The 18,277-nt window shown below is 52.1% G+C and overlaps 1 protein-coding gene across 1 annotated transcript in view; it reads right to left on the minus strand.

Moving 5' to 3' along the window:
* The window catches only part of SH3BP5 (SH3-domain binding protein 5 (BTK-associated)), a 45,297-nt gene extending 27,114 nt beyond the window's left edge, over positions 1 to 18,183 (minus strand). Inside the window, exons 1-2 of the mRNA XM_006883325.1 lie at positions 18,049 to 18,183; positions 16,037 to 16,099 (exon numbers count right to left, since the gene is read on the minus strand). Coding sequence (XP_006883387.1) covers positions 16,037 to 16,099; positions 18,049 to 18,183 — 198 coding nt within the window. The remainder of the gene's footprint in view (positions 1 to 16,036; positions 16,100 to 18,048) is intronic.
* Between the last annotated feature and the right edge of the window lie 94 nt (positions 18,184 to 18,277).

Below are 18,277 nucleotides of genomic sequence, written 5' to 3' on the forward strand. Positions count from 1 at the left end.
CGCAGGATCCCGGTCAGGGAACAGGTCGGAGCCGGTCAAGACGGCGCAGGATCCCGGTCAGGGAACAGGTCGGAGCCGGTCAAGACGGCGCAGGACAGGGCAGGGCCAGATCTCTCATTCAGGGGGTCGCTCTGAGTCATAGTGACTTGACAGCGTCTAACAACATCAGCAAACCATGAGAACATAAATTTGCTTGTAAAAGTCACCCATGAGTGGTATTTCTGTCCTAACAGCCCAGGCGACTCAGGTGATGTATTTTACTATTGTTTCTGTTGTTAGGGACCATCGAGTCGGCCTTGACTCAGAAGCACTCGTTTCTGTACCGCAGAGAAGCCCTGCTCAGTCATGTCCTCCTCCCACGGACGCTGCTGTGCTGAATTCCACAGCTGCAGTCAGGGTGCCAGTCCATCTCAGGGTGGGGGGGGTCTTCCCCTTCTTCACTGACCCTCCACTCTTCCGAGCATGCGGCCCTTTCCCAGCCTGGCCCTGACAGCATGCCCGATGTCCGAGGAAGTCTCTCCTCCAAGGGTGCATGGCCTGCAATTCTTCAAAGAGGAATTCACTTCTCTTTTTAGCAATCAGCAATCCAGTCAATACTTTCACCAACATCACAGGTCAAAGGCACCAGTTCTTCAGTCTTCCTTAATCACTGTCCAATTTTCACATGAAAGTGAGGCAACTGAAAAGATCAAGGCATGGGCCAGGTGCACCTTAGTCTTTAAAGTGACACCCTTGCCCTTTAGTGCTTTAAAGAGGTCCTTGGCAGCAGATTTGCTGAACACTGTCTATCATCTGACTTCCTGACTGCTGGGTATTGGTGGTGGATCCAATATAAAGGAAAGACTCACAACCTGCACCTTCTCGCATTTATCTCGGTGTCGCTGTCTGGGCCAGGTGTGTAACCAGGGGCCCTTGTTTTCCTCAGGTTGAAGGAAATCCACACTGACTCTCGGTGTTTCTTCGGGCAGTGTTTCAAGCCCTCTTTCAGGAAGCCAATGTATTTTACAGCAAAAAGGGGACAAGGTATTACTAGTCTGGGATCCAATCCAAGGACTCACAGGATGTTCTCAGCCGTCCTCTCTCCTTCTTGCGGTGGTGGTGGTGGTGGTGGTGAACTGACCCCTGGCTGCCCCTCCAGCAGCTTTTCAGAGGCTGTAAATTGCCCAGGAATAGAGTGTCCATCTTTCTTCCTTGAAGCAGCTGGTGGAGTTGAACCGCCCACTTCTGGGTTGGCAGCACGACTCTTTACCACTTGGCCACCAGAGTTCCCCATCTCTCCTGGGTCTCCACATGGTTCTTGGGCATCTTTTAATGTTATGACTCAGTTACTGGGTGTGTGTCTATTAAATGGTAAAGATTCTCCTTCAAGCCCTCATTTTCAATAATATTATAATACAGGTAAGAGCCACCAGGATGGAATTTAACCACCTACCAAAAAAGCCGAAGGGCCAAAGCCACCTAAACCTGGGAGAAATCCATGGCCCTTCACACTTTGAGGAGTGGCCACTCCCCACAAGGCCCAGGAAGGATGGAGGTTACAGACCCCCAGCCCAGCCCAGGGCCGCAGAACGTCACGTGCCACACTGCCCAGCCTTCCTCATCAGCAGCCCAACGTGTGTTCTCAGCCCACAGGATTCTCTGTGCAAGGGGACCCTGAGCTCTGCTCACCGAGACCACCACGTTTCCCTCTGCTCACCTGCAAAGGAGCCGTCTCTGTCTTCCATCAAGAGGCTTAACACTTTTCCTCAATGTCAAGACCTACTTTCTGTCTCCAAGATTCACCGTTACCAGATTCCATTTGCCTGAACAAGTTCCAGCTAGGGGAGCAGGAACATCTTTTACTAACGGGGGACAGGAGGATTCTCCATCCCCAGGGGCTCAAGCTGGGAGAGGAAAGCGAAGTTGCCTGTCCAGAGTCCTCCCAGGAGCTCAAGAGCTCTTCAACTCTCTACAATTAAAAGTACCTGCCCGGCGAACATGCCTCTGACTAAAGGCTGAAAGGTTTCAGATCGAAGCCAAGAACCACACCGAGGTATGAACTCTTCTCAGAGCCGACGGCACGCAGGGCTTCAACAGCAGGAGCAGCGCTGGGGGTCGGGTTTGGGAGAGTTTATACGGGGCTTTGGCGAGTGTGTTATTTCTTTATTGGTTAGTACAATTGGGGGTTGTGAGAAGAGCTGGTGTTGCGGTAGCTCACTGGTGCATTAAGTTTCTGGGACTTTCTGGTTTGGGGGAAAGTCCTGACAGGTTTTTTGAGTTGGGCTTCAGCCTCCATTTTTATTTTTAGCCTAATAAATGTTGTATTTATTTTTTTTTAGCAGACATTGAAGTGCATAATTTTCTCTTGCGACAAGGAATTCCCCACCTCAGCCCCCAGAGAGAACTGTCCCCTCCCCCTCTAACTGCTGCCAGCATGTTTAAGGGTCACTGACATCGTCAACAAGGCTAGTTAACCATTACAGCAACCCGAGGAGGCGCTCAAAGGACGCTGTTTATGAAGTTGATGCAGAGGAAAAAAAAATGGGAACCAGTGTCCTTCAAATCTTAAAACAAACACCGTCTCTACAACATGGCAAGAACGGAGGTTCTAGAGCTCAGCATCCTGCCACCAAGCAGCCAGTCTACGAGTCCTCTCTGAACCGAGGTGGGCTTGCGATGGCTCGGACCAGCACAGGTGACCCTGGGTGGGCGGGCTCTCAGACCAACAGAGGTGACGCTGGTCAGTGGGCTCACAGTGTCACAGGTGACCCTGGGTGGGCGGCTCACAATTGCTCTGACCAGCACAGGAGATGGTGGGTGGTCCCCAGGCTGTCAGAGGCCAGGAAGTTTCCACTTGGTCTCCTTGGTCTGGGAGAAGTCGGACCCCAGGGAAGACGTCTGACTTCCTGAGACCCCCACCGTACCCTGGAAAGGGTATGTGAGTGAGACCATTCTCTATATCCGGCCAGACGCCCACAGCCTCAAATGACATCTGACGGCCACTGTGTGAGAAAACCTCAGCTGAACCCTCCCCAGATTCCCAACTCACAAAAAAATCATGGACAAAATGAGCAGTTGTTTTAAGCCACTGCATTTTGGTATAAGGCCACATCTTGAGTAGAAACGGTGACCAGAACAATGAAGTATTGCCTCATCTTCCTCCCTCAGTCCCCTTGGTTCATCCCTCCTTCCACAACATCAGGGAAGAAAACACAAATTCGATGTGCTTCACACCTATGAAAACAAAGCCAAGCTTCTGCCTGCTGGCAACCGGAGTGGAGTGGATGGAGGCAACCCAGGCCCATTCATCACACTGAGGTCGAGTTTGTTGCCAAACAATGCAAGCGTTTTACGTTAAGTGGGCCTGGCTGCAGTTATGACAAACAGCGGATATTCCTCTCATTGTCTGCTCAGGAGCAATTCCTTTCTGCCAGAGTAAACATCCATCTCTCTAGATAATCCAGCAAAACACCACAAAGGAAACATCAGGCAAGAATAGAACACCAAAGTTTCCATCTTCCTTGAAGGAAATGAAGTGGCCCTGTTCTCTGAACTCTCAGAGAGCTGCCCCTGGACAGCCTCTGCTACGTTCCAGACAAGAGCTGCCCCATCAACACGGCGGCAGGGAAAAAGCTTGTGCGAGAAAGCTGGCATGTGTCCAAAGCCTTTTCCACTTAGAAATGACGCTGATAATAGGGAGTATTGTCCCTGTGCAACAGCTTGGATACCTTAGTTATTCTTGGTACTCTAAACGTTTTCTTTTTCTTTTATGAATATATAAAGTTTTCTTGACCGTAACCAATCCAAGCTCCTTGTCCTTGAATCCATGTGGGTTCGCAGAGACCCTGGAGGGCACGGCAGACCCGCCCCTGAGCCTTTCCAAGGCTGGAATCCTTTAGAAGCAGGACGCTCAGATGTCCACTCACGTTGGGCACGCTGGCAGGAGAGTCTGGTCCTTGGAAAACTCAAAGGGTCAGCCAAGCGGAGGATGACCCTCAATGAGACGGACAGACCCAGTGACCTCAGCAACATCCATGAGCACAGGAGAGATTGTGAGGCTGGTGTGGGGCCAGGCTGGGCTCTGTCCTGTGCACACAGGGTTCTGTGAGTCAGCCGGCTGGGCAGCGCCAACAACAGTGCGTAACAGATGCCACTTCTTTCTCCTGCTCCAGCAGCTAATCTTTCGACACCCAGGCTTTCTGCCCTGGGCCTTGTCGACCACAGAAAACACTACAATATCTGTAAAGTTCTTCCGATTCCTCCAGGAATCGTTATCAGGAACGTGGAGCGACTTCGTAACTTACCAGGCCCTCTACGGCAGAGCTGGGTCCAACAACAGCCAAGACAGCAGAGTGCCCGGGGCTAACATTCACTCTCCCCTCCAGCCTTCATAGTTCCTAAAGAGCTATCTGCACAAATTCATTTCTTTGGCTTATAAAGGCATTTTTTTAAAAAAAGACCATAATTCTGCACCCTTTCCCCTTCCCTGTCTATGGAAACTATACGTTCATTGTAAAGAATTTCAAAACTACCAAGAATTGGGGGTGGCAGGTCAGCATTGCCGGCTACTAAGAACAGCCACAGATGGCATCTGAGGGCACAGCTCCCAGAGCCAGTCTCTCGGACCCTCTGTGGAGATGAATGCCCCTCCTTCCACCATCATAAATCTAGACTTCGGTAAAATACAAAAGAAAGAGAAAAACCAAACACCACTTGGCTGTCATGGTGATATTAAATTGCTTTTTTTAAAAAAAAGTCTCTAAACTCTTAACTTTCAGTGTCAGCACCGGATTCACCTTGGGCGGCTCCCACAGTTCACAGCCATTCCCCGTCTTCTCCGCGTACCCAGTCCTTTCCTGTCTGTGTGGTTCTGCACACACTCTGGGTCATAGGTTGGGTTTTCTTGTGGTTTTGGGGGGTTGGTTGGTTTGGGGTTTTTTTCCCCTCTTACATTCTTTTATTTTTAATATTTTTTTATTCATTTTAATGAAAGTTTACAGAGACTTAGGGTTTCCATTCATTCACTGTTGCACTTTTCTCCCTGCTCACCCCTCCCCCCAATTTGCTCTTCTCTTTGAAAAGAAAAAGTTCTTTCATAAGGAGCTCTGGTGGCCCTGTGGCAAGAAGCCTGGCTGCAATCCTGAAGGCACTCAGTTCAAGTCCACCATTTGCTCCACAGGGGAAAGATGGGTCAAATGCCTCCAGAAACCTGCTGAAGGGTCAGCAGTGGGTTGGTTCCAACTCAAGGGTCCACAACAACAACAACAACATGATGGTTTCAGGCTTGGGTTCCCCTGATTCAGGCCATGGTCTTTACCATCACTTGCTGTGCATCTGAGAGCTAGACAGTGAATAAGGACGACAGAAGAACCGACACCTTTGAGCTGTGGTGCTGGATATCCCACGCGCGGCCGAAAGAACAAGCGGATAGGTCTTGGAGAGGGGGCAGCCAGAGTGCTCCTTGGAGGCAAAGATGGTGACGATTCATGGCACTTACTCCGGGCACGTTGCGAGGAGAGGTTACGCCTTGGAAAGGGGCACCGTGCTCAGAAAGATGGTCAGTGAGGGAGAGGAAGACCCCAACGAGCCGGACTGACAGTGACCGCAGTGGACTCAAGAGTGTCAGAGGATAGGACACTCCTTTGTCCAGAGGGTCACTATGTCATACTCGACTCCATGGCTCCCAACAATAACAACAACATACGCCGTTTTTAAGGAACCCTGTGGAGGTGAAGGTCCGCAGCCCACACCTACCAGCACACAGAAAGGAGACGTGACCGGGTGCTCCTGTGACGATCCCGCTGGGAAAGCCTGAGGGGCGACTCTCTGTCCTACAAAGTCGCCACGGCCAGAGCCTGCTCAGAGCAGCGTGCTTGGTTCGGGTTCACAGGTGGTTCTAACCTCATGTTTCCTCCTCCTCCTCCTGGGTCAGGGCTGACGGATCACGTCGGCAAGTCATCCATGTTTCCGTGTGAAAGACCCCTCTCAGAAGGCACAGATCCTCAATACGAGTGTGACACCCCGTCCTGGGGAGCAGTGTGCGTGGAGGGGGCTCAGGAGGGAAAGACAGGACGTGGCCCTGCTTCACCGGTGCCACCAAGGGGTTGGGAGCAGACAAAGGGCTGAACAGGTGCTGAGAAACACGGTCCAGCCGTCCTGCAGGACACAGAGCAGGAGGGCACCTGTGGTCACAGGGCCACAGAGACAGAAGGACAGTGACTGCAGTCACAGGGACACAGGGACAAAGGGACAGAGGGACAGGGCCTGCAATCACAGGGACAGAGGGAGAGACGCCTTGCAAACAACTCTCAATCCGCCTGACACTCACTGTGCCTGTTGCAGGCAGTAAGGTGATGCTGGACCGCAAGGACAGGAAGATGTCAGCCTGCCTTCCAGGGACCCTGAGTCCATCACACGGCCTGACGATGTGCTGGAGGAGAGGCGGGTGCTCTGAAGGGGGAGGGCCGCTCAGAACAGACCCTGGACCCCCTCCCTCTGAAATCCCAACTCTGACTGGGTGGGGTCCAAGTGTCCCCAGTCCTAACGAGCCCCCAGGTCACGGTGCTGCTGCCGGTGCAAGGCCCACACTTAGCGGGCACTGCATAGAGCACTGGTCCACAACTGGGGTGCCTCTTTCCCTGGGGACCTCTGTGAGTCTGGAGACAGGAGCTCCCTGCATGCTAGTGAGCAGAGGCCAGGGATGCTGCTAAAAACACCCCCAGTGCCCAGGCTAGTACCTCACATCAAAGCAAGCAGCCCCAGAGGTCAGAAGCAGCACCTAGGCTGAGAAGGTCAGCTCTGGAACAAGGCCCAGGGCGTCTCCTGTCTCAGTTTCATCATCTGCTGCCAACAGCACTTGTCTCAAAGCTGAGCTTACTGCTCACGGTGGGAGAGAGAGGTCCAGCCCACCGCAGACTAACTCTGAGACATCATTCTTCCTAAGGTGCAGCCAGGATGGGCCAGGGTGTTTCCAACTGCTTCCAATGCGTCTGAGAGCTGGACAGTGAAGAAGGATGGCAGAGGAAGAATCGGTGTCTGTGAGCTGCGGTGTTGGGGAAGAGCACTGAGCATCCCATGGATGGCCAAGAGAACAACCGGGCCTGGCAAAGGGCAGCCAGGGCGCTCACACAGTGTGGGCCTGCGGCCAGGAGGGGCCAGTCCTTGGAGAAGACATCATGCGGGGAAAGGCGGAGCGTCAGGGAATGAGAGGAAGACCTTCAACAACATGTATTTGTTATGCAACAATGAATGAATATTTTTTTTAAAAAGTGAACTGGGGGCATAGGAAGAAAATGTTCAAGAGTGAATGAATGAAAAAAACAAAGAAAACCAATATCTGACCCAGTGACTGTAACAGCGGGCTTGAGTGACAGAGATGGTGACGGGAAGTCAGGAAATACACCGCAAGCTGGACCCTAAGACCCTTCCCACCACTGCCCTCGTCTCCCCCACGGCCCACCTGCCACCTGGATGCTAACAGGAGGAAGTGGATGCAGGTCACACAGCTGTTAAAGGACATGCTGTAACTCATTCAACCAAAAATCAGATGTGCACCAGGCAAATCCCCGGAGAAGACACTTCCTGACAAAGCAGGACTCACTCGGGGCAACAAGCCCACGTCCACCACCCAGCAGGTGGGCCGGAAGCCGTGCTGGTCCAACGCCGGGGTGCACAGTGTTCTTCCAGCCCTGCGTCCAGCACTGGTGTCTCTGACAAAGAGCTGTGGTGTCAGGACCTGGGAGAGCTGAGCCATTACAGGCCCATGGTGGACCCAGCCCAGGAGGGGGCTGGTGGGAGCCTTCCCCTGGTCAGCGCCCACATCTGCTGCACACGGGCCTCATCCACCTCTCAGAGCTCACACACCCAGTCACCCCTCCATCCTCCAGTCCACCCAGGGAGCAGGGTGAGATCACACCCTCAAATTCACAAACACGGGGCCTGGGTACCAGGGGTCCCCCAGACGGGTCAGCAGACCTCAGATCGCGTCCCCAACCACCTAATGCCATCATCACCGCCTCCCCTTCACCCACCTGCTCCTTTTTGGCTCTAACTATTTTATTACAAATCCACGTGGAAACCTACTGTCATCAAATAACTCCAACTCACAGAGACCCAAGACTATACAAGCTTACTAAACTCATTTTAAAAAGATATATTGAGAATACCATGGACTGCTAGGAAAACAAACAGATTCATCCTGGAAAGGGTTAAACCAGTGGCTCCTTGGAGGCAAGGATTCTGAGGCTCCGTCTAACATACTTTGGACATGTTGTGAGGAGAGACCGGTCCTTAAAGAGGGACATCATGCTTGGGAGGGTGGAGGGACAGCGCAGGAGAGGAAGACCCTCTATGAGGTGGATTGATTCAGTGACTGGGGTAATCGGGATGGGAGTGTCAGAGACAGTGCGATTGGCACAGGATAGAGCAGAGTTTAGGGCTGTTGTACATAGGGTCGCTATGAGTCGCAGGCGACTCGACGGCACATAACAACAGCAACATATCTGTCCTTCAAAAACCATAAAACCTGAAACTCCTTGCTGTAAAGTCATAACCAAGTCTTCCCGGAGGCTGTAAATGGCACAAGAGGACACTGCCCATCTTTCTCCTGTGGACCTGCTGGGCGACCTGCTGCAGGATTCGAACTGCAGCTCCTGACGGCTACGTCACCACAGCTAATAAACAACCCTCATCCCGTCTCCCGAGCAGGACTGGTGTGAATGCTTTCAGACATTTTCAGACACAGGCACACATTTTAAAAATAGCATCCTATTCAGTGGAGACTTGAAAAGACGGGGATAACAGACAGAGCAACGGTAATTACCTAAAATATAACGCATAGGAAGGATTCTAGAAAACACAAAGTATCTGAATGACTGCAGAAAACCCCTAGTCCACGTACAGAACAGAATGTGTATGAATGACGGTGGGAAACCAATAAAAACCTTTTCAAAAACAGCGTCAGGTTACCCCTGCCACCCTGGCCCCTCTTCTTACATTTTGGCACCTATGTTAGTAACAAGCCATGCACGCTTTTTCGACCTGGAAGCTGTCGGTCATTATATATCCTGCTCTTGTTAGGGGCATCAGCTTGTCTGCGACTCATAGTGACCTTGTGAACCACAGTTCTGAACCCTGCCCTGTCCTGCTATGTCTTTGTTTAGTCAATCTGATGAGAAGTTTTGATCTACAATTGTCCAGCATTTTAAACCACCTTGTAAAGAATCCTACTGCGCTTGCAATCTTCCTCCAGTTATTTCGTTTCTTAGCTGAAATTCTTATCGGTGCAATTGCTGGGTCAACGGTCACTGTCCCCTGACATCAGGCAGCCGTGGGGGGAGGGGGGTCAGTGAGGCCCGAAGGCCTGAGTCATGCGGTTCTGATGGCCAGACCTCAGCCAGCTCAAGCGTGTCCTCGCCACCTGCCCAGTCGCCACGGTGTCCGGTACCCACGCTCCTCTCTTGTTGAGCTCGGAGTGCTTTCCACCACCCCTGCTCTCTCGGTCCCTCTACCTGTAGGCTGCTCTGAACACGAACTTCTCCTCCTAGGGATGGGCCTTCAGGCCTCAGCCTGATGTCCCCACGCCCGAAGAGGCCACCTGGCCCCCAGCAGGCCTACCCTCCCATCCCCTAGCACAGTGGCCTCTTCCCTAGGGAGCTGTGCAGCTAACCCCAAGTCCACACCTCTCTGGTGGTTCAAATCCGCCTGTCCCCCCTTCCCCCAGCCCCACCGCCAAAGGGAGAAAGACGGACATCTCCACCTGAGTGGTTTACAGCCTCAGAAACCCAACAAAGGGTCAGCTGCGCCAAGCCCACCCCCAGGCTGCTCCCAAACCAACCCCGGAGGTCCTGAGTGCAAAACAATTTGGTTTTTCCCTGAACAGAAGCCTCCTTTGGGTTTCAGGAGAGGGGAGGGTCAGCTGTGGGGTCAGGCCTAGCACAAATTAGGGGAACACCGCTATCTGGGATCGAGTAACATGCACGTCTACCTGAAACCCTCCCCACACAAACAGTGAGCAAAGACACACAGGCCGTGACAATGAGCCGCCTTTGCCTCCTGAGAAAGAACAATCTGGAAGAGGTAGCGTTTGGTTCCCAAGACGGGCTGTGCTGCGCGTGGCTAACCAGGCCTTCCCTGGTCCTCTCTCCCCGCTCTCCTTTCAACCCTTCCACGGCCCTCGAAGAGCCTGCCTTTGGGGCAAGCAAGGACAAGAACGAAAACACTTAGTGGGAACAAAAGGAGAAAAATAATTGGCATGAAATAGTGCAAATTTTAATTGCAGTGAGATTTCAAATTCTCTGTGCCAATCTGCTTTAACAAACATCTGAGAAAAGACAGCTCTGTAGAATACGCATCTTAAAATTACACCGGCATATTTATTACCTCCCTGTGGCCCATTTCTCTCTGATCCCATCTCCCTCCACACCCTGCCCACGCCCTGGCCACTGTCCCCTCTTAGCTCTAGCTATTCCCTCTCTGCCCACTGTGTATCTTCCTGCATCTCCTTCCTTCTCTTGGCCCAGATACCCACCTGCTTAGACCCTCCCCCATGAGCCCTGAGGTCATAGTCAGTGGTGCCACCCGTTAACCAAAAGGCAAATTCTCCAGCCGCTCTGCAGGACAGAGATGGCATGTCCTTATGTATAAGAGTCAGGGCCTCCGACACCCAGCGGGGCCCGTGTGAGCCGGAGTCCCCGGAGGGCAGCAGGTTTGTGGGTCAGAGCCTCCTGCCTCGTTTCCTTCACCTCACACAGCACCCGGTTATCGTTATGTGCCGCTGAGTCAGAATGGACTCAGAGCTGACCCACCTCCCAGCGGATCTCCGGAGGCCGTAAGTCACACAGAAGACTGTCCATCTTTCTCCTGGACAGCAGCTGGTGGGGTCAAACCACACACCTTTGCGTTGGCAGCACAACTCTCTGCCCACAGCACTTTCCCCTCTGATCATTACAAAGGATTTATATCGCGCTCTGGTGGCCTAGTGGCAAGAAGCTGCACTACAATCCCAGAGGTGAGCGGTTCAAATCCACCAGATGCTTTGCTGGAGAAGGAGGGGCAATCTCTTCCTATATCAGTCAGATCCGATTTGATGGTACACACACACAAAATAATAAAATTTTTTTAAAAAAGAAAGAAAGTATTTAAATCGTGGTAAATAGGCTGACAGCAAAAATCTCCAGCTCTTCTCATGCAGTGACATCAAGTACGTGGATTGTGGTTTTCCAGCATCTTCACCAGAAGCTCAGTGTCCTCTAACCAATGTGTCTTCACGCACACGTGCACGTGTACACACGGTGCCTTTCACTCATCTCCCTTGCTGACTACGTCTCCTTCCACCCTGGCATGTCAGCCTTGGGGGCAGGCGTTTCTGTCCACCCTGCTCTGTCCTCACCACCAAAAACCGTGGTGCATAGCAGGTGCTCGTAGCAGATGCTCGTGAATTCTCAGTAAGTTCATGATCAAGGCTGGCAGGGTGATTATTGTGTCTGGAAGAAAGTAGCATTTGCTTTCTTAATCTGAGCATCCAGTTTTCACTCTCTGGTTAGAAGGTCATTTGGTGACAAGAATGAAGAGTCCAGCTCTCTCAGGTCCCAGGCAGACATCCCAGGCCGCCCCGCCTGCAGGACATGGCTGTGCCCGGGACAGCATCCCGCAGACTCCTGGCCAGTCCAAACCAACACACACGCCAGCATCTAAGGCACCAGCTTTTGAAGACTAGGCACAAAACTAAAAGAAAGCAAAAATGCAAGCCATCTCACAAACGGTCACCAAATTCCCTAAAATTAGACAACCTGGCCCGTTCTGAGCACAACAGTTTCTAAAACTTCACCTCTTCCTTTTCCTGTCGTGACGTGGCTAGGAGGCAGCACTGAGTTATTTCTGTAGTGTGAGCAGGGTTTTTCTGGGTGGTGCTGTGTCAGTCGGTCACAACAACACCGTGAAAAGCCAGTCAGGCAGGCGGGTGGCCCGGGCTCACACCCCACCCTGTGGGCTGTCACCAAATGCCCCTCAGCGCGAGGCAGGAAGCACCAGTCCTGTCCTGCTGACTTCCTGCAACACACGAATATTAAATGTGCTTGGAAATGGAGCTAGGAAATCAGAACTAAAACGAATGATATAGGCCACTCTGCCCTCCAAAAGTAGGCTGTCTTAATTCATGACCTGAGAGATTCACGACCTAGAACTGTGCACAGCACAGAGGGAGACACACAGACTGACAGAGAGAGACAGACAGACACAGGGAGAGAGACAGGAACTGAGATAGAAAGGAGAGGGAGGGAGAGAGAAGAGACAGAGGGTATGTGAGTGAGAGTGTGTGTGTGGTGCTGTCACACTGGAACTGACTCATCGCCGACCCTCCAGCAGGCTCCTCAGAGGCTGTCCATCTCATGGGTGGAGACTGCTTGTCACTGTCCCTCGAAGAAGCTGATGGACCTGGACCCTCCCTTTGAGCCAGCAGTGCAACCCCTCACCCCTCAGCCATCAGCACCTCACCAGCTAAGCACACAGCAAAGCTCGTCTCACACAGGGGCTGTTCAAATCTTATAAAATGCTGTGATGGGAAAACTAAATTTTTAACCATTTAAATCATTTCTGTTCAGCCAGCCAGCCAGCCATGGAAACAGCCCACGCGGCTGATGGGACCGAATGGAGCATGGCAAGGCTCACAGGAACATTCTGTGAACTCTCAAGCTTACAGAAGTGGTGTGGGTCCTGTTTGGGCTGTGTGTTTAGTGGATTAGGAAGCTGAGATTCAGAGAGTTGCCCCACACCACAGAGATTCAGCATATTGTAAGCAAGGGGGGGAAAAAAACACCAAAACCCACACCCAGCACCGGCCTTCTCTCAGGAAGAGGGCAGCCACGTCCAGGGACAGCCCTTCACGGACTGCTAAGACACCAAGGTTTTCAGTCTAAACTTCATCCGCCTCGGTCCTTCCAGGGCCTGGACCGGGGAACTCTGGGGGCCTCGTCTGTAAGGAGTTGCACTAACCCAAAGGTGGGGTGTCTCTTGTGGTTCAAGTCCAAAAGCCTCTGAAAACCTACTAGGAGTCGGTTCTGAGAGAGGCAGGGCCTGCGCATGTGGTCAGAAACGCCAGGGTCTGCCTGGAAGTCTACCCCTCGCTCCCACATCCTGACTGAGGGACCGATGGCAGGCCCTCCATGTTTCCTGCCCTACCTGTTGACTTTTCCTGCTACAAAAACAGGTCCTCCTGTGTTATGCCGGAAGAAAGAAGTCAGTCACAAAAAGACAAACACTGTACAAGACCACAGTGATTTCAAACAGATCATCAACAAACTAGGGAAAGGTCTGTGTTTGGGGCAGGACAGTCTAGGGTGGTTACTGGGGGCAGAGAAGGGACAGCAGAAAATAAATGGACAGACAATGAACAATTACTGGACTAAGTGAACCTAAGGACAAGGTCAAAGGACAATCAGGCACTGCGTGAGCTGTAATGAACCTTAGGGAACACGGTATGCGTGACTGACAACTGAAGAAACACTGACACTCAGAAACACCGTGGAAGGTAACAGAGGGGGAGGGGAAAGGGAGGCCAAGTTAATTGACGGATGGGTAGGTGAAGGGAAGGCCCAGGCAGCGGGAGGATAGAGGCGAGGCTGTAATAAATGACAGTGGTCAGTTGTAACTGGTGTTATAAACCATTAATGAATGTATTTAGTGAATGAATGCATGTGTGACGTCCAAGGGCTATTGTTCAAACTGACTCTCTGAGCCATTGACTGACTTTGTCACACAGCTAGAGACAGGATCATACAAACAGGGTGTGTTAGTTTATCCACAAGGAGATTGGCTAGTCCCACTGTTCCACTAGGTTTAAATCAAGCCATTTCAGCGGGAATCTCAATACCGTCAAGGAAGAGGAAGCAGCATGTATTTTTCGGGGCTAGAGATGCCTGCACCAGCCAGACCTGGATCTCCATAAGAGCATCCTCCGCAGAGAACCAGAGCCAGGACTGGACCAGAGCTGACTGAGACCGCTGCCCTGCGGAGCCCGCGTCACAGTCTTCACCCATACCTGGCAGGACTAAGGGACCTCTGTACCACTGACCAAAGCCATGAGGCTGAAGGACCAAGGGATTGCATCCCGCTGCCGACCCGAATGACCTACAGCCTCTTAACCTCCCCAGTACACACCATACAGGTTAGTACGGTTCCATGAAACTTGTGTTGTCAGTGCATTAGATTTTGGACCATGTGGAGCAGTAAAATTGCTATCAGAATTAGTAGAAATGGGTGCAGGAGTTTGGGAGACCATATCTGACCTTAAAGGAATTCTTTTTGGACGTTGTTGACGAGGACAGTTCCCTTCTGTGGAGTTTAATAGAGATCAGACACGGTTGTCTCCACAATGCCAACATTCATTTTACAGAATGAAAATCAATTTTAAAAAAAACAATACAACCAAACAAGTTCTCCCAACATTCCCTGCATGCCTACAGCTCAGTAAGCCTTTCCCAGGCTCTTAGAGAAGCAGTAGAATCCGCGGAAAGTGGAAACCTGTCAGAGGACAAGAGTGCAGGTCTCTCCCATCAGCAGAAAGCATGAGGAAAGCAGCTCTGTGCTGGCCCGAGGCGGAGCCTCAGAGAGGCCTGGGGAACCAGGGTCCCAGACTGAGTCCAGCTTTCACAGGCCCCACTGGAGAGGGTCACATGTGCTAAAGGACGGTAGAACCAAGCCCACAACAGGGGAGCTGTGGAGAAGCCGCACCTATGTACACTGAGGTTGGAAATGTTGTTTGTTGTTATGTGCCATCGAGCCACTTGCGACTCATAGCGACCCTATGTACAACAGCCCTAAACTCCGCTCTGTCCTGTGCCAATCGCACTGTCTCTGACACTCCCATCCCAATTATCCCAGTCACTGAATCAATCCACCTCATAGAGGGCCTTCCTCTCCTGCGCTGTCCATCCACCCTCCCAAGCATGATGTCCTCCTCCAAGGACCGGTCTCCCCTCACAACATGTCCAAAGTATGTTAGACGGAGCCTCAGAATCCTTGCCTCCAAGGAGCCACCCGGTTTAACCCTTTCCAGGATGAATCTGTTTGTTTTCCTAGCAGTCCATGGTATTCTCAATACTCTTCTCCAGCACCACAGCTCAAAGGCATCAATTCTCCTTCTATCCTCCTTGGTCATTGTCTAACTCTCTGATGCATAACAAGTGATTGCGAAGATCATGGCCTGTATCAAATGCTCCTTAGTCTCCAGGGAGACACCATTGCTCTTCAGTACTCTGGAGAGGTTCCTAACAGCAGACTTTCCCATGGCAATGCGCCTTTTAATTTCCTGGCTGCTGGTGCCAAGAGTGTTGACCGTGGAGCCAAGCAAACTAAAGCTGTGAACAATCTCAAGCTCTTCACCATTCATCCTGATGCTGCTAATTGGTCCAGTGGTGAGAATCTTTGTCTTCTTGACATTGAGCCTCAATCCATATTGGAGGCTGCAGTCCCGGAGGTTGGAAAATGTGCAAGAAATTCAGATCTAGCTCACCTCTCAAGATTTTCCCAGCAGGAAGACCCTTCTCCATCTAAACAGCTTTCCTTTACCATTGAGACAATTACATTGCAGACACAAAGAAACAATGAACTGAGCTGGGAAATGGTGGGGAGAGAGTGAATTATTAGGACAAGAAATTCTGAAGAAAAAAGAAAACCAAACCATAAAAGTCTGCAGAATTTTACCAAGTGGATCTCACTAGAGATGAAGGAAGCTCCCTGAAGTGTCTGGGATTCTCGTGAGCTCATGCACTAGAGTTTCAGCTGACTGTGTCAAGTCCCTTCAGCTCATCCACAGACACATTAAATGCAGGTCTTAAGCCCTTGCTGTGGCCCCATGGAGCGTCCAAAAATGAAAAACATGTGAAATTGGATCCGCATGCATTTGGCCCACGAGTTGGGATCAGCTCTGCACATCATCAGTCAGACAGCGTGACTGTTGCTCAACCACTCCCAGGGACAGGCCTCCCGCAGTGAAGACAACAACCAACTGGCCAGGGGTCAGTATGGCTGCGGCCCCTCCAGGAGGGCCTGCGCTCCGTACCTCAAGTTCCGTCTCCCGTCTGTTGATGTCATCAGTGGACTGATTCAGCTTCTCCAGCTCTCCCTGATGTTAAGAGGGAGGAGAGAAAAAAATTACATTAGGGATCCCTCTGGCCTTTGTTTGCAACAGAACTCAACCCATAACCTGAACAAGCACCCTTGTGTAACTTGTAGGGCAAAGAGGGGGGAAAGGTTATCTTCAAGGAAAGCAGATGATTTTGACATGCAGTAGCAAAGGGATGCCTGAGGTTCTGAAATCCTTATCTTGATGGTGTCTCTCTGGAGAAGGCAGATGGGCGTAGAAAAGCTCTCTTTTCTGATAAGATTATGTATTCTAGGTAGGTGCTTCCTGGTAAGCTCACCTATCTACAGATTCATACCAATTACCTCTGCTTAGAAGGAAGAACTTTGCGGAAAACAAGCAAACAAGCAAATAAATTAGTGAAAAATCATACAAGCCTAACGAAAAGTATGCAGCTTCTGTTGTGCCATGGTCAGACCCAACTCCTAGCTGATGCTCCAGCAGGTTTTCTGAGGCTGTCAATCACACGAGAGGAGACTTTCCTCTTTCTCCCGTCGAGCAGTTGGTGGATTTGAACTGCTTGACTTTGGGCTGGCAGCACAGCTCTTTCCCCACCAGCCCACCCGAGCTCCCAAGCAAGGAGTATAAACCCTGCCAAGATGTAAATGAATCACAACCTGCTGTCCTTAGCTCGTAAGTGCTTCCGTGTTGTCTATAAAGATTAAAAAAAATTTCCCCAAAAACTGCCAATTATTCCACCTTCCTAGCTTCCCCCTCCCCTCTCTAAATGAGCTTTAAATTAAATCCTTTAAATAAACATTTACAGTCCACATTGGTGAAAAGTGCCCCATCTGAAGTGGGCTGGTCTTCCCACCACAAACAAAGGACCTGCTGAATGGAATTCTCCAGCAAGGACAAGATTTAGCCCAAACCCGGGATGTCCATGAATAGCTTCATTCCGGACAGACGCAAAGAGGTTTTTTCCCATCTGATGTTGATCTTGATAATCTGCCCAAACAATTCATTTAAACCCCAGCCACGGAGTTAATGAGGTTTTAATTGATTTGTGCACTGAAAAACCAATTAGGGCTCCAGATACTGCCGGAGCATGTATAAAAGGAATATATATTAAAAGGGAAGAAAGATTTATGGAAAGGGTAAAAATCAGGTCCTGGAGAAGAGATTTGCTGGGTGTTTGCTCAAGGGGTGAGCAGGTTAAGCTGTCCTCACAGACCCTGGCCAGAAGATTGTTTCCAAATGGCCCTTCTAGGAAATGGAGGTGCACAGGGACGGGCCGCTCGCGTCAGCTCTGCGCATTGGTTACCCGGGTTTCAGATCGCACTGGACCCCACGATGAGACACGCAGGGTGTGAGCCCATTTCAGGCCCGGGTGTTGGGGGGCTGGGGAGGACGGTGCCATGATGACAATCAGTCCCCTCAGGTGGTTAACAATGAATTCAGGAAGGAGGAAGGAGATCAGGCTGCGCACCTATGCCAGGTGGGGGTTCTGGCCCGGGATCCCGTGCTGCCCACGTTGCCGGTCGCAGGGGTGGGGGGCGACAACGCCCACCGAGCCCGGCCTTCCTTTCCGGCTCCCCTGGTCACTGCCAACCTGGCCAAGGGCACCCCGATATCCATCTGGCCTTCCGCCCCCCCTCGACGCCCTCCTTCGTGTTCACTCCTCTCATTCCTACCACTCGCCAGCCTGGACTGGCCAAGGGCACCCCAATACCGGCCTGACGCCCCCGCCCCCTTTTTTCCTTTTGTATCCACCCGGGCTGCGGGCTGCTGCGCCGACCCCACACCTCCCGGTGCCTGCGGGGTCCCCGCAATAAGCAGTCAGGCCGCGCGCAACGAGAACTGCAGCCCCCCACCCCGGGACCGGCCACCCCGAACCCCTGGGGTCGCCCCGGGACCCCGCGCCCGCCCGGCGGAGCGCGCAGCCTGCAAGCGCGCAAGCCGAGGGCGCAGACACCGCCCCGCACGCCTACCTGGATGCGGGGGTCCACCTCCTCCTCGTCCTCCAGCGCCGGTTCCATGCCGTCCTCCTCCTTCTCCGCGTCGCGCGCCGCCGGACGAAGCTCTCCGGGCTCCTCCGGGCGGTCGCGCTTCAGCGTCGCGTCCATGTGGACCGGGGACACGGGGCCAAGGCGCAGGGCCGGGGCGCTGGTCGGGCCGGAGCCGGGCGTTCGGGGCTCGCTGGGGCCGGCCGCTGTTCCC

The sequence above is a fragment of the Elephantulus edwardii genome, unplaced genomic scaffold, assembly GCF_000299155.1.
Source record: "Elephantulus edwardii isolate Elephantulus edwardi_28Jun2011 unplaced genomic scaffold, EleEdw1.0 scaffold00027, whole genome shotgun sequence".
Lineage (NCBI taxonomy): Eukaryota > Metazoa > Chordata > Mammalia > Macroscelidea > Macroscelididae > Elephantulus > Elephantulus edwardii.